The sequence below is a fragment of the Diceros bicornis genome, chromosome 22 (genome assembly GCF_020826845.1).
Source record: "Diceros bicornis minor isolate mBicDic1 chromosome 22, mDicBic1.mat.cur, whole genome shotgun sequence".
In the NCBI taxonomy this organism is placed as follows: domain Eukaryota; kingdom Metazoa; phylum Chordata; class Mammalia; order Perissodactyla; family Rhinocerotidae; genus Diceros; species Diceros bicornis.
In genome coordinates this window covers 54533426-54550662 of record NC_080761.1, presented here as the reverse complement: position 1 = coordinate 54550662, position 17237 = coordinate 54533426, and the positions used below count along the sequence as shown (strand labels likewise).

General features: G+C 40.7%; 1 protein-coding gene across 1 annotated transcript in view; it reads right to left on the bottom strand.

The window, feature by feature from the left end:
• Nucleotides 1-16853, bottom strand: part of SPTLC1 (serine palmitoyltransferase long chain base subunit 1) — a 65219-nt gene extending 48366 nt beyond the window's left edge. The window contains exons 1-3 of the mRNA XM_058566020.1: nucleotides 16757-16853; nucleotides 14083-14190; nucleotides 11272-11366 (exon numbers count right to left, since the gene is read on the bottom strand). Coding sequence (XP_058422003.1) covers nucleotides 11272-11366; nucleotides 14083-14190; nucleotides 16757-16813 — 260 coding nt within the window. The 5' untranslated portion in view covers nucleotides 16814-16853. The remainder of the gene's footprint in view (nucleotides 1-11271; nucleotides 11367-14082; nucleotides 14191-16756) is intronic.
• Between the last annotated feature and the right edge of the window lie 384 nt (nucleotides 16854-17237).

Genomic DNA, 17237 nt, shown 5'->3' with positions numbered 1-17237 from the left:
GGACAAGAGGAACTCCTGCAACAATGGACAATCCTAATTGAGGTGGAAGAGGCAGAAACTCCCTTCTGGAGAGGAAAAATGCCGCCTTCACAAGCCGCAGCGCTTCACGGCTGCCCAGGAGCAGCGCACAGGTACATAGCCTCCCTGGAAGCGCAGGGCCCTGAGCTGGGAGCGCCCCTGCTGGGGGCATTTTGTGGACCCAGCACAATCGAGACGAGTGGCATAATATTTGACTTTGCCTGCTACTAAAACATTGGGGAGTACCCCCAGAAAAGCTGGTTCACAAAGAAATTAAAACTGGCTCTTAAAGGGCCCACACGCAAACTCATCCGTTTCAGAAAGCAACCTAAAATCACCAGAAAGAAAGATGCACAGTGCTGTGGTGAAAACAGACTCACCTAATAGGCCCTGAGTGCATCTCGGTGAGGGGTGAGACCTCTCCAGGGACTGGGACCTTGGTGGCGGCCATTGTTGTGGCCTGGTGTGGGCGTGCTGACACAGACGCCATTGGAGTTCTCCCTGAGGCTTGCTAGCCCAGGGTCTGCCCCACCTGCTAGAGCACCGATTTAATCCAGCTCAGCCAGGGCAGGCAGGCCACCTTAGAGCCAGACCCCACCCAACAACAAGCCCTCAGGCAACCTGTGGGCCTGCATAGATGGGTGACTGGATTCTCTGCTGCCTGGCAACTGAGCCAACTTCAGCGGGGCAGGACGTGCACGAGGAGCGGGTGGGGTGTGTGGGGCTCCCACCGTGGAGAGACTGGGTCCGCTTCGGGAGGTTGGGGCATGCACACGGGGCAGGACTGTGTTGACTGTGTGTGTGGACCTGTGGGCGGCAGGGCTGGTCAGCTGCAGAAGACTTGCGCTTCTCAAAGACCCACACAGGGAATTTGCCCCACCTTCCAAAGCCTGAAACAATTGGGTGCTCCTGTGCCTGAGGCCAGCCCCACCCAGCTGCAATCCTCAGAGAGCTGACAAGAGACCTAAAGGCTGGAGGCTTATAGCAACTGTAAGGCCCTGAGCCTAACAACCTGCCACACTGGGGGCCTACTCACTTAAAGGAAATACTGCAACACAAATGTGGTATTAGAACTTGCAGCCAACTGTGCTGGGGCTCCCCACACCTGATAAAGAGACTGAAGGGCCCACAACAACTACAAGCAGCTCAGCATTACAACAGCTGGCCAGGAGCATAACTCGGCCTCCCTGGGCGCCTACAGGGAGAGCAAACAGGCCACAACAGAAGGACACACGTAGCCCACATAGGGGTCACCCCTGGAACATTGAGAACTGAGGGAAGCACACTGCAGGCCTCCTAAGCCATCACTTACATAAGGTCACCTATCCAAGAGCAGGAGACATAGCTGACCTACCTAATACGTAGACACAAGCACAGGGAAAGAGGCAAAATGAGGAGGCAAAGGAATACATTCCAAGTAAGGGAACAGGACAAAACCCCAGAAAAGGAACTAAGTGAAACAGAAATGAGCAACCTACCCGACAGAGAGTTCAAACAAAGAGTGTTAAGGATGCTCACTGATCTGAGGAGAAGAATAGATGAACTCAGTGAGAATGTCAACAAAGAAATGGAAGATATAAAAAAGAACCAATCAGAAATGAAGAATACAATACTGGAAATGAAAAATTCACTAGAGGGACTCAAAAGCAGAGTAGAGGATACAGAAGAATGCATCTGCGAGCTGGACGAAAGACTAGAAGAAATTACCCAAACTGAATAGGTAAAAGAGAAAAGAATTAAAAAGAGTGAGGACAGTCTAAGGGACCTCTGGGACAACATCAAGCACACTAGCATCCGCGTTATAGGTGTCCCGGAAGGAGAAGAGTGAGACAAAGGGACAGAGAATCTATTTCAAGAAATAATAGATGAAAACTTCCCTAACCTAAGGAAGGAAGCAGACATCCAGGTACAGGAAGCACAGAGAGCCCCAAACAAGATAAACCCAAAGAGGCCCACACCAAGACACATCATAATCAAAATGTCCAGAATTAAAGATAAAGAGAGAATCCTAAAAGCCGCAAGAGAAAGTCAAGTTACATACAAAGGAAAACCCATAAGGCTAGCAGCTGACTTCTCAGCAGAAACCTTACAGGCTAGAAGAGAGTGGCACGATATATTTAAAGCGCTAAAAGGAAAAAACTTACAGCCAAGAATACTCTACCCAGCAAGGTTATCATTCAAAATGGAAGGAGAGATCAAAAATTTCCCAGACAAGCAACAATTAAAGGAGTTCATCAACAAGAAACCAGTGCTACAAGAAATGTTAAAGGGACTGATTTAAGGGGAAAAGAGAAGATCGCAAATAGGAAAAATTATCTATTTCCATGATAAGAACGTAATGGATACAAATGCACAAAAAAGAGGTTAGATATGATATCAAAAACATAAAAGGAAGGAGGAGGGAAGTTAAAGAGTAGTGCTTTCAGACAGAGGTCAAACTAAAGAGACCATCAATTCTGTATAGAAGAAGAAAGGAACAGAAAAGGACTACTAAAACACTGCGGAAAAAAAGTTAAAAAATGGCAGTAAGTACATACTTATCAATAGCTACTTTAAACGTCAATGGACTAAATGCTCCAATTAAAAGGCACAGGGTGGCTGACTGGATAAAAAAACAAGACCCATATATATGCTGCATACAAGAGACACACTTCAGACCTAAAGACACTCACAAACTGAAAGTGAAGGGATGGAAAAAGATACTCCATGCAAATGGCAATGAAAAGAAAGCTGGGGTAGCAGTACTCATATGAGACAGAATAGACTTTAAAACAAAAACTGTAAAAAGAGGCAAAGAAGGGCATTACATAATGATCAAGGGAACAATCCAACAAGAGGATATAACACTTGTAAATAACTACACACCCAATGTACGTGCACCTAAATATATAAAGCAATTACTAACAGACATAAAAACAGAAATAGACAGTAACACAATAATAGTAGGGGACTTTAACACTCCACTTACACCAACGCATAGATCATCCAAACAGAAGATTAATAAGGAAACATTGGCCTTAAATGACACACTAGAACAGATGGACCTAGTAGATATATACAGAGCATTCCATCCAAAAACCGAAGAATACACGTTCTTTTCAAATGCACATGGAACATTCTCCAGGATTGATCACATATTAGGCCACAAAACAAGTCTACATAAATTTAAGAAGATTGAAATAATACCAAGCATCTTTTCTGACCACCACAGTACGAAACTAGAAATCAACTATAGGAAGAAAATCAGAAAAGCCACAAATACGTGGAGATTAAACAAAATGCTACTGAACAATGATTGGGTCAACGAAGAAATCAAAGAAGAAATCAAAAAATACCTGGAGACAAATGAAAATGAAAATACGACATGCCAGAATTTATGGGATACAGCAAAAGCAGTTCTAAGAGGGAAGTTTACAGCAATACAGGCCTATCTCAACAAACAAGAAAAATCTCAAATAAACAATCTAACACTGCACCTAAAGGAACTGGAAAAAGAAGAACAAACAAAGCCCAAAATCAGTAGAAGAAGGGAAATCATAAAAATCAGAGCAGAAATAAGTGAAATAGAGACCAAAAAAACAATAGAAACAATTAATAAAACCAAGAGCTGGTTCTTTGAAAAGATCAACAAAATTGACAAACCTTTAGCTAGACTCACCAAGAAAAAAAGAGAGAAGGCACAAATAAGTAAAATCAGAAATGAAAGAGGAGAAATTACAACAGACACCTCAGAAATACAAAAGATTATAAGAGAATACTATGAAAAGCTATATGCCAACCAATTCGACAATCTGGAAGAAATGGATAAATTCTTAGAATCATACAACCTTCCAAAACTGGAGCAAGAAGAAGTGGAGAATTTGAATAGACCAATCACCAGTAAGGAGATCGAAACAGTAATCAAAAACCTCCCCCAAAATAAAAGTCCAGGACCAGACGGCTTCCCTGGTGAATTCTACCAAACATTCAAAGAAGACTTAATACCTATCTTCTCAAACTCTTCCAAAAAATTGAGGAAGGGGGGAAGCTCCCTAACTCATTCTATGAAGCCGACATTACCCTGATACCAAAACCAGACAAGGACAACACAAAAAAAAGAAAATTACAGGCCAATATCACTGATGAACTTCGATGCAAAAATCCTCAACAAAATACTAGCAAATCGCATACAACAATATGTTAAAAAGATTATACCCCATGATCAAGTGGGTTTTATTCCAGGTATGCAGGCATGGTTTAACATTTGCAAATCAATCAACGTGATACACCACATTAATAAAATGAAGAATAAAAATCACATGATCATCTCAATAGATGCAGAGAAAGCATTTGACAAGATACAGCATCCATTTATGATAAAAACTGAATAAAATGGGTATAGAAGGAAAGTACCTCAACATAATAAAGACCATATATCACAAACCCACAGCTAATATCATCCTCAATGGTGAAAAACTGAAAGCTATCCCTCTAAGAACAGTAACCAGACAAGGATGCCCACTCTCACCACTCCTATTTAACATAGTACTGGAAGTCCTAGCCAGAGCAATCAGGCAAGAGAAAGAAATAAAAGGGATCCAAATTGGAAAGGAAGAGTGAAACTGTCACTATTTGCAGATGACATGATTTTATATATAGAAAACCCCAAAGAATCCACCAGAAAACTTTTAGAAGTAATAAACAAATATGGTAAAGTTGCAGGATACAAAATCAACATACAAAAATCAGTTGCATTTCTATACACTAACAATGAAGTAGCAGAAAGAGAAATTAAGAATATAATCCCATTTACAACTGCAACAAAAAGAATAAAATACCTAGGAATAAACTTAACCAAAGAGGTGACACATCTGTACACTGAAAACTATAAAACATTGCTGAAAGAAATTGAAGAAGACACAAAGAAATGGAAAGATATTCTGTGCCTTTGGATTGGAAGAATTAACATAGTTAAGATGTCCGTACTTCCTAAAGCCATCTATAGATTCAGTGCAATCCCTATCAAAGTTCCAACAATATTTTTCACAGAAATAGAACAAAGAATCCTAAAATTTATATGGAACAACAAAAGACCCCGAATAGCTAAAGGAATCCTGAGAAAAAAGAACAAAGCTGGAGGTATCACACTCCCTGATTTCAAAATATACTACAAAGCTATAGTAACCAAAACAGCACGGTACTGGCACAAAAACAGACACACAGATCAATGGAATAGAATCGAAAGCCCAGAAATAAACCCACACATCTATGGACAGCTAATCTTTGACAAAGGAGCCAAGAACATACAATGGAGAAAGGAAAGTCTCTTCAACAAATGGTGTTGGGAAAACTGGATAGCCACATGCAAAAAAATGAAAGTAGACCCTTACCTTACACCATACACAAAAATTAACTCCAAATGGATTAAAGACTTGAATGTAAGCCCTGAAACTATGAAACTTCTAGAAGAAAACATAGGCAGTATGCTCTTCGACATCGGTCTTAGCAACGTATTTTCAAGCACCATGTCTGACCGGGCAAGAGAAACAATAGAAAAAATAAACAAATGGGACTACATCAAACTAAAAAGCTTCTGCACAGCAAAGGAAATCATCAACAAAACGAAAAGACAACCTAACAATTGGGAGAAGATATTTGCAAACCATACATCTGATAATGGGTTAATCTCCAAAATACATAAAGAATTCATGCATCTCAACAACAAAAAAACTAACAACCCAATTAAAAAACGGGCAAAAGACCTGAACAGACATTTCTCCAAAGAAGATATACAGATGGCCAACAGACACATGAAAAGATGTTCAAAATCATTAACTATCAGGGAAATGCAAATCAAAACTACAATGAGATATCACCTCACACCCGTCAGAATGGCTATAATTAACAAGACAGGAAACAACATGTGTTGGAGAGGATGTGGAGAGAAGGGAACTCTCATGCACTGCTGGTGGGAGTGCAAACTAGTGCAGCCACTATGGAAAACAGTATGGAGATTCCTCAAAAAATCAAGGATAGAACTGCCATATGATCCAGCTATTCCACTGCTGGGTATTTATCCAAAGAACTTGCAAACACCAATGCGTAAAGATAACATGCACCCGTGTTCACTGCAGCGTTATTCACAATAGCCAAGACTTGGAAGCAAATTAAATGCCCATCAAGGGACGAATGGATAAAGAAGATGTGGTATATATACACAATGGAATACTACTCAGCCATAAGAAACGATGAAATCCAGCCATTTGTGACAACATGGACGGACATTTCGGGTATTATGCAAAGCGAAATAAGTCAGAGGGAGAAGGTCAAATACTGTATGATTTCCTTCATTAAGTAGTAGATAATAACAACAATAAACAAACACATAGAGACAGAGATTGGATTGGTGGTTACCAGAGGGGAAGGGGGGGGAGGAATAATTCGGCACATGTGTGTGGTGATGGGTTGTAATTAGTATTTGGGTGGTGAACATGATGTAATCTGTGCAGAAATAGAAGTATAATGATGTACACCTGAAATTTATACAATGTTATAAAGCAATGTTACTGCAATAAATAAAAAATTAAAAAAAAAATGAATCACGGATCTAAATTAAGAGCAAAAACTATCAACTCTTAAAAGAAAACAAAGGAGTAAGTCTTTTGTTATCTTGGATTAGGCAAAGATTTTCAGACACAACACAAAAGTACAAGCAACAAAAGAAAAAATAGATAAACTGGACTTCACTAAAATTAAAAAGCTTCAAAGTACACTATCAAAGAAGAGATACAAAAACCCACAGAATCGAAGAAAATATTTGCAAGTCATATATGTGATGAGGAACTGGTATCCAAAATATACAAAGAACTGTTACAACTCAATGATAAAAAGACAACCTGACTAAAAAATGGGCAAATGACTTAAGTAGATGATTAGGGACACACAAATGGCCAATAGGGACATGAAAATATGCTCAACATCATTAGTCATTTGAGAAATGCAAATCAAAACCACAGTGAGATACCACTTCCCACCTATAAGGATGGCTACAGTGAGACAGACAGACAACAAGCAATGGCCAGGGTATGGAGAAATTAGAACTCTCACACATCACTGGTGGGAATGTAAAATGATTCAGTCACTTTGGAAAACAGTTTGGTGGTTCCTCAAAATGAGTTACCCTAAGACTCAACAACTCTACTCTTAGGTATATACCCAAGAGAAAAGAAAACATAAGTTCACACATAAATGTGTACATAAATATTCATAGGAGATACACATTTTTTCTTTTCTCATATACTCCCAAGTGGAAACAACTCAAACATGCATCAGCTGATAAATGTATAAACAAAATGTGGTGTATCCATACAATGGAATATTATTCAGCCATAAAAATAAATGAATCACTGACACATGCTACAACATGGATGAACCTTGCAAATATTACGTTAAGTGAAAGAAGTCAGACATAAGAGGCCATATACTGTATGATTCCTTTTATACGAAATGTCCAGAATAGGCAAATTCATAGGGAAAGTAGATTAGTGGCTGTCAGGGGCTGGGGAGGGGAGGGAATGGGAAGACTTATAGTGGGTATGGGATTTCTTTTTGGGGTGATGAATATATTCTGGAATTAGATGGTTGCACAACTGTGTGAATATACTAAAACCTACCTAATTGTATACCTTAGACAGGTGAATTTTATGGTATGTGGACTATATCTCAATAAGCCTATTAAAGAAAAAAAAAATCTATCCAAGTTAAGTAAATTCATTTACTCTTGTATCAGCTCAGTACTGAATGTAAAGAGGTACTGCATAAATTGAAAAGTAACTCTAAATTTATCAATATCAACAAAACATCCTTCAAGTTTTTTTTGTGGTTTTTGCAGACTATTTACATAATGCTGTTGATTACAATGAAAATATTCCATTTATTGAAAGAAAAATGGATGTTAAGGATCATCAGACATTGAGAAGGTGTCTAACAGATCAATAAAAACAGGCAAAACAATCACTCTCCTGTAAAACAGTAAAATAAAAAACAATTTTAAGATGTGTAAGGTTTCAAAAAATTTACCTTCGACAGAGCTTCCTCAGGAGTCTATCTGCACTCTACTAATCTATGGAAGTAAACCAAGAAAGAGGACATAGCCAACACAGGAGAGAGACAAAGGGAATTCCTGAGCTAATGGTGATGGGCGACTCCAGGGCCACTCTGGGCAGCAGGTCTATACAGCAACCAGTCAGGACTGGGGCAGGATGACAAGGGTTCCAGGAAGACAAAAGAAAATGAACCCAATAGATAACTCCTGTGTTTGAACATTCTGAATGGAGATTTACACTCCTGGAGAACGACAACGGGATGAATTAGACTGACATACAGAACCAAGCAAACAAGTGGGCAAATGAAAATGACCCATTCTAGGGAAGAAAAAGTGTACAAGAAAGAAAATGTGATTAAAGTATTCTGTATAATGGAAAAAAACGGATGGTAAGCTTAACTAATGAATGATTGAATGCAGTCATAAAAATGTAAACATCGAGTAATCTAAGGACACATGATGCAATAACAGAACTGTCAGGACAAGGGAAGAACAGGGCGGCTGTACAGCTGGTGTCCTGTCGAGGGTGCCCAGGGAGCCACACCACAGTCAAGGTCCACACCAGGCTGCTGTGCCTGCTGCAGGAAGGGCAGCCTTTCTAGTCCACACAAAGGCACTAGAGGGGCTACTGGGGCCTGGGGAGAGCAAGTGTGAGTGTGCTTTCAGAGAGCATCGTTATCTCCTACAATCAATGGATATAATTAAAGCTGGGAAAAAAAGAAAAAGATCAAGAAATAAAAGCATAAGCAAGTTCCTTAGAAAAATAGAGGTAAATACCAAAAAAAAGCTAAAGAAATAGAAAGCGATTACCTCTAGAGAATGGGAATCTGGGGTGAGGAAGGGGTGCATGGCAGACTGCAGTTTTTCTCATAAAAATTTATGCATATGCATAATTTAAAAAACCTATCAGTATAATTTAACATAGTAACTGATTACAGGAGAAAAGTCATATGGTTATCTCAATAGATACAGAAAAAGTACTTGATAAAATTTAATATTCTGATTTTAAAAACCAAAGAAAAAGTTCTCTTAGCAAACTAGGAAGAGAAAGGAAGGCCCACAAGTCGATACTGGTTATCTCTTAGAAGCCATCAGGAACAGAACACGGAGGTCCCTGTCACCACTCCATTCAACACTGCATGGGAGGTGTCCTAGCCAGTCTAATAACACAGGAACAGGAAGAAAAAGATGCTCCTTGTGACAGAAATGAAAACTCTCTGGTAGCTAGAGACGAATCTATTAAAAGATAGGCAATGTTAATTTCCTGGTTGTGATACTGTACCATAGTTACCCAAGATGCTACCATTGCAGGAAACTGATGAAGAGTATATGGGACCTCTCTGTATTATTTCTTACATCTGCTTATGAATCTATTATTATTTCAAAATAAAAAGTAGGAAAAAAAAAGATAAGCTAAATCTTTTTTGTGTGTGTGAGGAAGACTGGCTCTGAGCTAACATCCACTGCCAATCCTCCTCTTTTTGCTGAGGAAGATTAGCTCTGAGCTAACATCTGTGCCCATCTTCCTCTATTTTATATAAGGGATGCTGCCACAGCATGGCTTGATGAGCGGTGCATAGGTCCAAGCCCAGGATCCGAACCTGTGAAACCCCGGGCCAGTGAAGAGGCGCAAGGGAACTTAACCACTACGCCACCGGGCCAGCCGCTAAGCAAAGTCTTTATGAAGAAAGTTATGTAACTTTACTGCAGGACATAAAAGACCTAAGTATACAAGTGGTACACCAGAGACATGGTGATGAGATTCAGTATCAGCAAGATTCTAGTTCTCTCCAAATTAATCCATAATTCAATGCACTGCTAGTCACAAACCCAAACCCATTTTTTGGTCAAATTTTATCAGCTAAACCTAAACTCATGGTGAACAATCAAGAGTGGAGAACAGCCTCGACAATTCCGAAGAACAAGGAGGTGAAGGACTCACTTTGTCAAGGCCTGTTCTTAAGCTGTGGTATTTATATGAGTGAGGTTCTGGCACAGGGAGAGACAAATACACCGAAAGAACAGAAATAAAGCCAGAAACAGGCCTTCTATAAGAGACACAAAAGAAAGAAAATTTCCAATCAGTAAGTAAAAAACTGGACTATTTAACTAATAACGCTGAGACAACTGACTGTTATATGGCAAACAGGCAAAACAGGACTCTACGGTAGGCAAGGATTTCTTAACCATAACATTAATGAAGCAAGTTTGATTTCAGAACATGTAAAACTTTTGTAAGACCAAAGAAATCCACAGAATGAAGAATACAAGTCTCTCTTAGATCAGACCAGGAGTGGAAGGAAACATTCACATTTTTAGACAAAATACTAAAATATTTCCATGGCAATAGGCATACGTGGTAAAAGCATAAATATGAGCAAAGGGAAGACATCCACCAACTTCAAAGTAGTGGTCATCTTGTGTGGGAGGCAAGAGGAAGTGACAGATGAGAAGGGATTTTTTTAAGCTACATTTGTAATGTTTTATTTCTTTTTCAAAATAGAATTGACGTAAAGATAGCAAAATGTTAATGCCTATTAATTCTGGGTGGTGGGTACATGTCTGATATTTTCTGTATACATAAAATACTTCTTAATTAAAAAACACATATAATAAAGTCAAGATAACCAACAGAAGAACTAAAAATAAAAACAGATCAGACACTGGAAGCAGAGAAAGAAGGAGCGCAAGTGAGCTTAAGTTTCATAATTCATACTGTGAGAGTCAACTGGTATTGTCTACAGTTAATCAGGAAATAGTGGTATGAGCATACTGTTAATATCTGGTTATGAAGGCAACCTACAACAGATATGAAATGAGAAACAAACCAGGTGGGTTTGTCCTCCAAGTAGGAGTGGTGCTTTTCATTTTAACTGTATCTGACCATTTGAAACATCATGTGCGTCTGTTACTTTGAAAAAAAGTGTTTTTTAATAGAAAAAAGGGACAAACTGTAACGCCCAAATTGGAGACTATAAAAAAATGCCCACACCATCCGTAAAAGAAAAGTTTTAGTTTGGGAACTAAAGCAGTTAGTTTCCGATCTCCAGAAATTTCTGAATGTTTTATTTTAGTTAAAAAAAAAATACTATACTATAAACCACTGCACACTTGGGCGAGCACACCTACAAGAACAATATACAAGTCCTTTGAGTAGCAAACCCATTTACCCAGAAACGATGTTGTAGTTGAGAGCAGGATGGTCTTTTGAGACAGGAGGAACAAGAGGTTCTGGTTGCCACTCTTCAATCAATTCTTCCTTTTCCTACAGAAGAAAAGGAGTTAAAACACAGCACAGAGCATCACTGGACAGTGACTCCAGGAGCATCTAAATCGTTTGCTGTAATGGAACTGTCACAACGAACACACAGCTAGAAACAGAGGTCTAGCTGCTGCGGCTGGAAATGACAGAATCACTAGTGAGTTTAGCGCACTTAACCCCCCACCTCTCTCCTTATCATAGGCTAAAGGCTCTTTTTCCATGTAGCTTTGCGGATAACTGGAAAATTTAAGAAGATTTTATTTCTTTGCCCAGGATCCTTCACTGCGGGAAGTAGGAAGTATAACATACTGAAACAAAAAGAAAGTCTACAACACAAAGGTGAGACACATGATAGTGGGTAAGGAACTCAGCCTCTATACTAAGATACTACAGGTAGCCTGATCCTAAATTCTTACAGACACGACTGTCATGGGAAGGGATCAACCAGAACACAAAGCACTGTTTCTATAAGCCATTGGCAGGGATTCAGAAGTAGCTGAAATATAGAAAATTACTGTAATGGGATTTAGTTGTTTGGAAATTTCTCATAAAAAGCAACTGTATTCCTTTTGCCTGTTACTTCATGCACAACAACTATTTTGACTATTCGAGTTTCTTATCCCTCCATGATTCAGAAAAAAAGGTAATTTGGAAAAGGCAGTCTGGTGTACAAGATAAGATGAGGCACCTAAATTAACATAACAGCCACAGCCATTCTTGCCTTACAGATAGGCCGACTCTCAATAGTTCTGTTCTCATACTTCTGTTACATGCTTCTGTGCATTTTTCTCCTGATAGGTGACTCCAGGGCAGGGCCAAGAGCCTGAGTCACCTGATTCTCCTGTATTCATCTGATGCTCAGGCACTCAAAAAAGCTGGCTGAAGAAATGAACCAATAAATTCCTCATCTGTTTATGTCGCTGACTGCAGGGGAGAGAACAGCAGCCCAAACAAGGCTGGAGTACGGGTGATGGACTGCCCACTTGCTACTACGGAGACAGACGTTAGAATCAACTCAAGATCCCCTGGTATTCAAGAGCCTCTGCAGATCTGTAAAACCGAGAAGGGCATTTCGACTATGTTGCCATAAGTTAAGCTTTAAAAACACTCATAGTTTCTTTTTCTTCCACAGCTTTCAGGGCAAGATGTCAGCGATTACTGAATCTGGCGTTAGCTAAGTTCTGCTTTCAGAGGATTACTCTAAAATTATGTTTAGGTATAATTCTTTTAAAAAATGTATACATGTGTTGATCCTCTAGACACTTCTGCTTCCTAAGGTTCACCCAGCTTGGCCTTGAGCTGGTCCCTACCATAAAGAACACATCACAATTCAATTTGGGGTGGGGAGCTGGGGAGTGGCGGGTGAGGAGGATTCTTTCCAACTCCAATTGAAATGTTTAAATAAAAACTAAGAATATCAGCATTGATCAACCTTTAAAAATTTGGGCTAGAAATCTGTTTCATGGCCACATAATCATTCACAAGGAGTTCCTAAATACCAAGGGAAAAAAGTAGAGACAGGATTTCTGACCTGGATGGCCCAGTCTTACTGCAATGCTATTGAAAGACTGCTCCATGGAACACTAATTCCACAAGGTCTTTTGACCACAAAAAGCTGTGGTCAAGTTTAGGGCATCCCTCCAAACAGAGGTTCAAATATCCACTGGCATATTAAAGGTTATAAGAAATCATGCAATGAGACATCTCTTTACTCTGCTTTACCCAGGTTTCCAAAACTTATTCGCCCTAAGAACCATTTGCTGCATGTCCCCTAGGGGACACTGCCTGATCATCTCATGATTAATATTAATGATCAGGACAGCAGCAGTCAGTCTGCGAAACCAGGGAAGCAATCACCACGTTGCTGTGGTAATTCCACTCCACTCGCATTTTCTCCCATGAATACTCCAGGAAGTAAAGAAAAGCCCAGAGCTTCATCTTTGTGCTGTACTCAATGCCACATTATAAACCAAAGTTTTAGAGATTTTTGTGGGAAAACATCTCTCCCAGTCCCCATCACCCTAAGCATTCTGGCACAACGCTATAGGGGCTGGATATGGAAATGATCAGAGAGATAGAAACCACACTGCAGCCAAAACTGCTCTTTCCCCCTCCCACTGGGGCACAGTTACTGAGTGCTCCGACCGGAGTGAGAAGGATAAGCCTCTTTTCCTCAAGCCCCCTCGTCCCTTGTACTAATGGACTCCAAGTGGGCAGCACCACAGACCCTCTAGACACTTCTGCTTCCTAAGGTTTGCCCAGCTTGGCTGTCAGCTGGGTCCCTTACCATACAGAACACATCACAATTCAATTTGGGGTGGGGAGGTGGGGAAGGCTGGGGTGGGGAGGATTCTTTTCAATTTCCTTTATGAAGACCAGAGGGAAATTTTCCCTCAGGCTTCAGAACCAGTGGTGCTTTTCCCGAGCAACTCACGTGGACATTTGAAACTCAGCAGTTGCCCATGCCCTTCTACCATCTCTTCGTCAGACTGCTGTTTACCCCCAGCAAAGCACAGAGGCCCGTAACATGGTATCCCTCTGGGTATCTACTTCATCCCTGGCTTCCCCGTGCTCTGCCTACCCTGATACTTCACTCCCCTTGATTTCCTTACATTACAGAAAACATTTTAACATGTATAGTTGAGGGCCCACAAATACTTTCTGGAAAGATGCAGCAACTATAATCATACACTGAATAATAAAACAGATTTAATCTTACCTTGACTGTAAGATCAGATCGTTCTTGTAATTTGTAAGTTTTAGAGAAAAGAAGTCTGATTATCCAAAGTATCAGAATTCCTTCCAAAATAAGATGGTAAGCAGGAGCCTGAGTCAAAAACAAAAAAAGAAATAAACACTTCCAAAACCTGCATAAAATTTAATGCACCTGCACATGCTGCCTCCCATGACCTCTAACCTATTACTTCTTAAAGTTTACTTTGGAAGCTCCTTTCATTTTTACTCATTCCTTTTCCCATTTCTAACAGTATGCAATTTCTCCTACACACGAAAAATCTCTAAGACTGTAGCTTTAACACTTCTGTAGGAAAAAAATTAATTTTTAAAATAAAATCTGAAACAGAATCCCAATATGTCAAACAATATCAACTATCAGAACTTTCAGGTAATTTAAATTTTTACTGGTGGGAAATGACTGCAACAAACATTTCACAGCATCACAAGCCCTCTAGCATCCCCATCTAACATGGATGAGTGAAGAGAGTTATTTGGAAACCAGTTTCCACAATTCTTAAAAGAATTTTGCACGTCTTACTATATTTTCTGTATCTCTTTCAAGCCTCTTTAAATCCTTATTTAATGGCAGAGAAAAAAAGACTTTATAAATGTTTAGAGGAATAGCAGGTCTCTCTTCTACCATAGTTCCTCAAAAGTATGTAGTGTTTTCCATGCCAACAGGCATAAAGACACCTTAATGAAATATCCATGCCAGGTCCTCTTTTCCACTGTATGTTTCCAGGATAAAGGCCAAGTTGACTTTTATGTTTTGTACAACTAGACACACTAAGTGCATGTAGAAGAGTCCAGATATCAACTAAACCTTAGTTAGTCAGTTACAGGGCGCTCTACTCTAACTGGTTATCATTGAAAAGCACTTAAAAGAGGTATTTAGAAACATAAACTCAAATTATTTTCAAACTGTACACTGAAAGAAAATGTTGATGATTCACCATGGTTAAAAAAAATGCAGCATGTGGAGACAGGAAAACTGTAGACAAACTCGTAGGTACACTTCCAGGTCAATGTACAAATAATTTTCAGACTATATACATATGTTATATACACACACTAATGTTTTGGGGGGTACACTATACAAGACTCAAATTCTACATACCAAGTGCATAGAAACTGGGAGCAAATACAGAAATCTCTCTTTAAGATGACTTTTTAAATTTGCTGATCTCCCCTGAATATAATTCATTTAAGAATAAGGGCTCAGTCTAAATATCCTTTTGGTTTTCTCAATAATTGGATCTAGTAGGCAAACATCCGCCCAAGTCACTAAACATCCCACTCTACAAAAAAATCATCCTAAGAAAGACTGTCTAGTGAATTAATAAAAATCACAAATGCAGCTTCTTTTCCTGGAAATGTTACATCCAGGAGGACTTCTCCCAAATCTCACTCTTGGTCAATCATGCAGTCTTCAAAAACGAACAACAACATATAACAGAAAATTATTCATTTCTAAAAAAAAATCATTCATTTTTAGTGACTTATCTCAGTTACTATAATTAACCCAATGTCGGACATCACTTATGCCACCTCTGCTCTGTCATCTGTTTTTCAGGAAGTCTTGCTAAGTCTTGCGATGGAAGACACCATCATCACCCCTGCCAGTAAGCAGCAATGTTAAGTTTAAAAGAAATTATCAAAAGAAAACTGAGATTCACTTTAAATGAATGTGAGCTCTGTAAGCACAGGGACTACTCTGCCCGTTTGTTCACTGCACTATTCCCAGCGTCTAGATCTGTGCTGTCCAATACCGGAGCCACTAGTCACCATGTAACTATTTAAAGATACATCTAAGCGAAATGAAATGAAAACTTAATCCCTTGGTTGCACTAGACACATTTCAGGTGCCTAATAGCCACATGTGGTTAGTGGCCACTGTGTTGATTAGCTCAAATAGAGAACACGCAGCAAGTTCTACTGGACAGCGCAGCGAAGCTCAGCAAATACATGTCAACTGAGCGAACATTCTCTAAGACTGACATTTTGATTTCATTATTATCTAACGTACCTGAAATAGCTAGCCTTTCAAAACACTCTTAACTACTCTTTCTTTAAAAATCTACTAAAATAGTTGTATCTTTACAAGATAGAAAACAGGACGTGTGTGGAAGAACGACAACTATTTCATACTCCTAAATCCTAAATCGCTCGGCTTCTTTTCTAACCCCACTCTCCGCCAGAAACAGACAAACTCTAACTTACCACAATTCCTTCCCCTACTTCCTGCTCCACAGTTCCCGATTTCCCTAGGACCTCCCCGGACCGGGACCTCCCGGGACCGAGACCTCCCACTCCATTTTCACCACCTCGTTTTACCATTAGTCCCACCTCCGGTTGTTGAGGACCAGCCTCTCCCCGCGCCCCTGCCACGGGTTCCTCTTCTGCGCCCCGACAGGACGCAGAGCGGGCTCCGCGCTCGCCAGAGCTCCCCTCGAGACCCTCGGGTCCGGCCCCCGCCCGCCCCTCCCTACCCTCCGCCTCCGGAACGGTGTTCGCCCGCGAGCCCTTCCAGCGAGGACCGCCGAGGCACCAGGAGTGACCGACCGAGCCCGCCCAGGCCTCCGACCACAAGGCCACACAAGCCGTCCCGCATCCCCCGGGCCGGGTGTGGTGTGGGCCGCTCGGGACGCCAAGCTCACCTCGTAGAGCGCCTGGACCATCTCCACCAGTACCCACTGCTCCGCGGCGGTCGCCATAGTCAGCCCCTGAGGCTTCCTTCCGGAAGGCGGGTCGCAATCACGTCAAACGGTGCGCGGCGCGGCCCAGTGACGTCGTCGCTCCTAGGGGCGGGGCGGCCGGGCGTTAGGCGCTCCGTCCTGGCGCTTGCGCACGGGAAGGCCTGGGGGCTCTGATGGGCTGGGTGTTGATCTTTTGGTCTTGCCTGGTTTCGCGGAGCGAGTGGCGGGGGAGGGGCGGAATGGCAGGCTAGTTTCTCCGAGAAGTGTTCCCACGCGGCTTTTACGTGCTGGGCTCTCGAGATGGAGGGCTTAATAATAAATGGCCTTTGCCCTCGGCAGGTAGTTGGGTGCAGGTAGTGATATAACTTAATGACAAACATATTCTTTACTTTTAAATTACATAAGTAATCCAGGAATGCTTTATCATAAAAAAATACAGAAA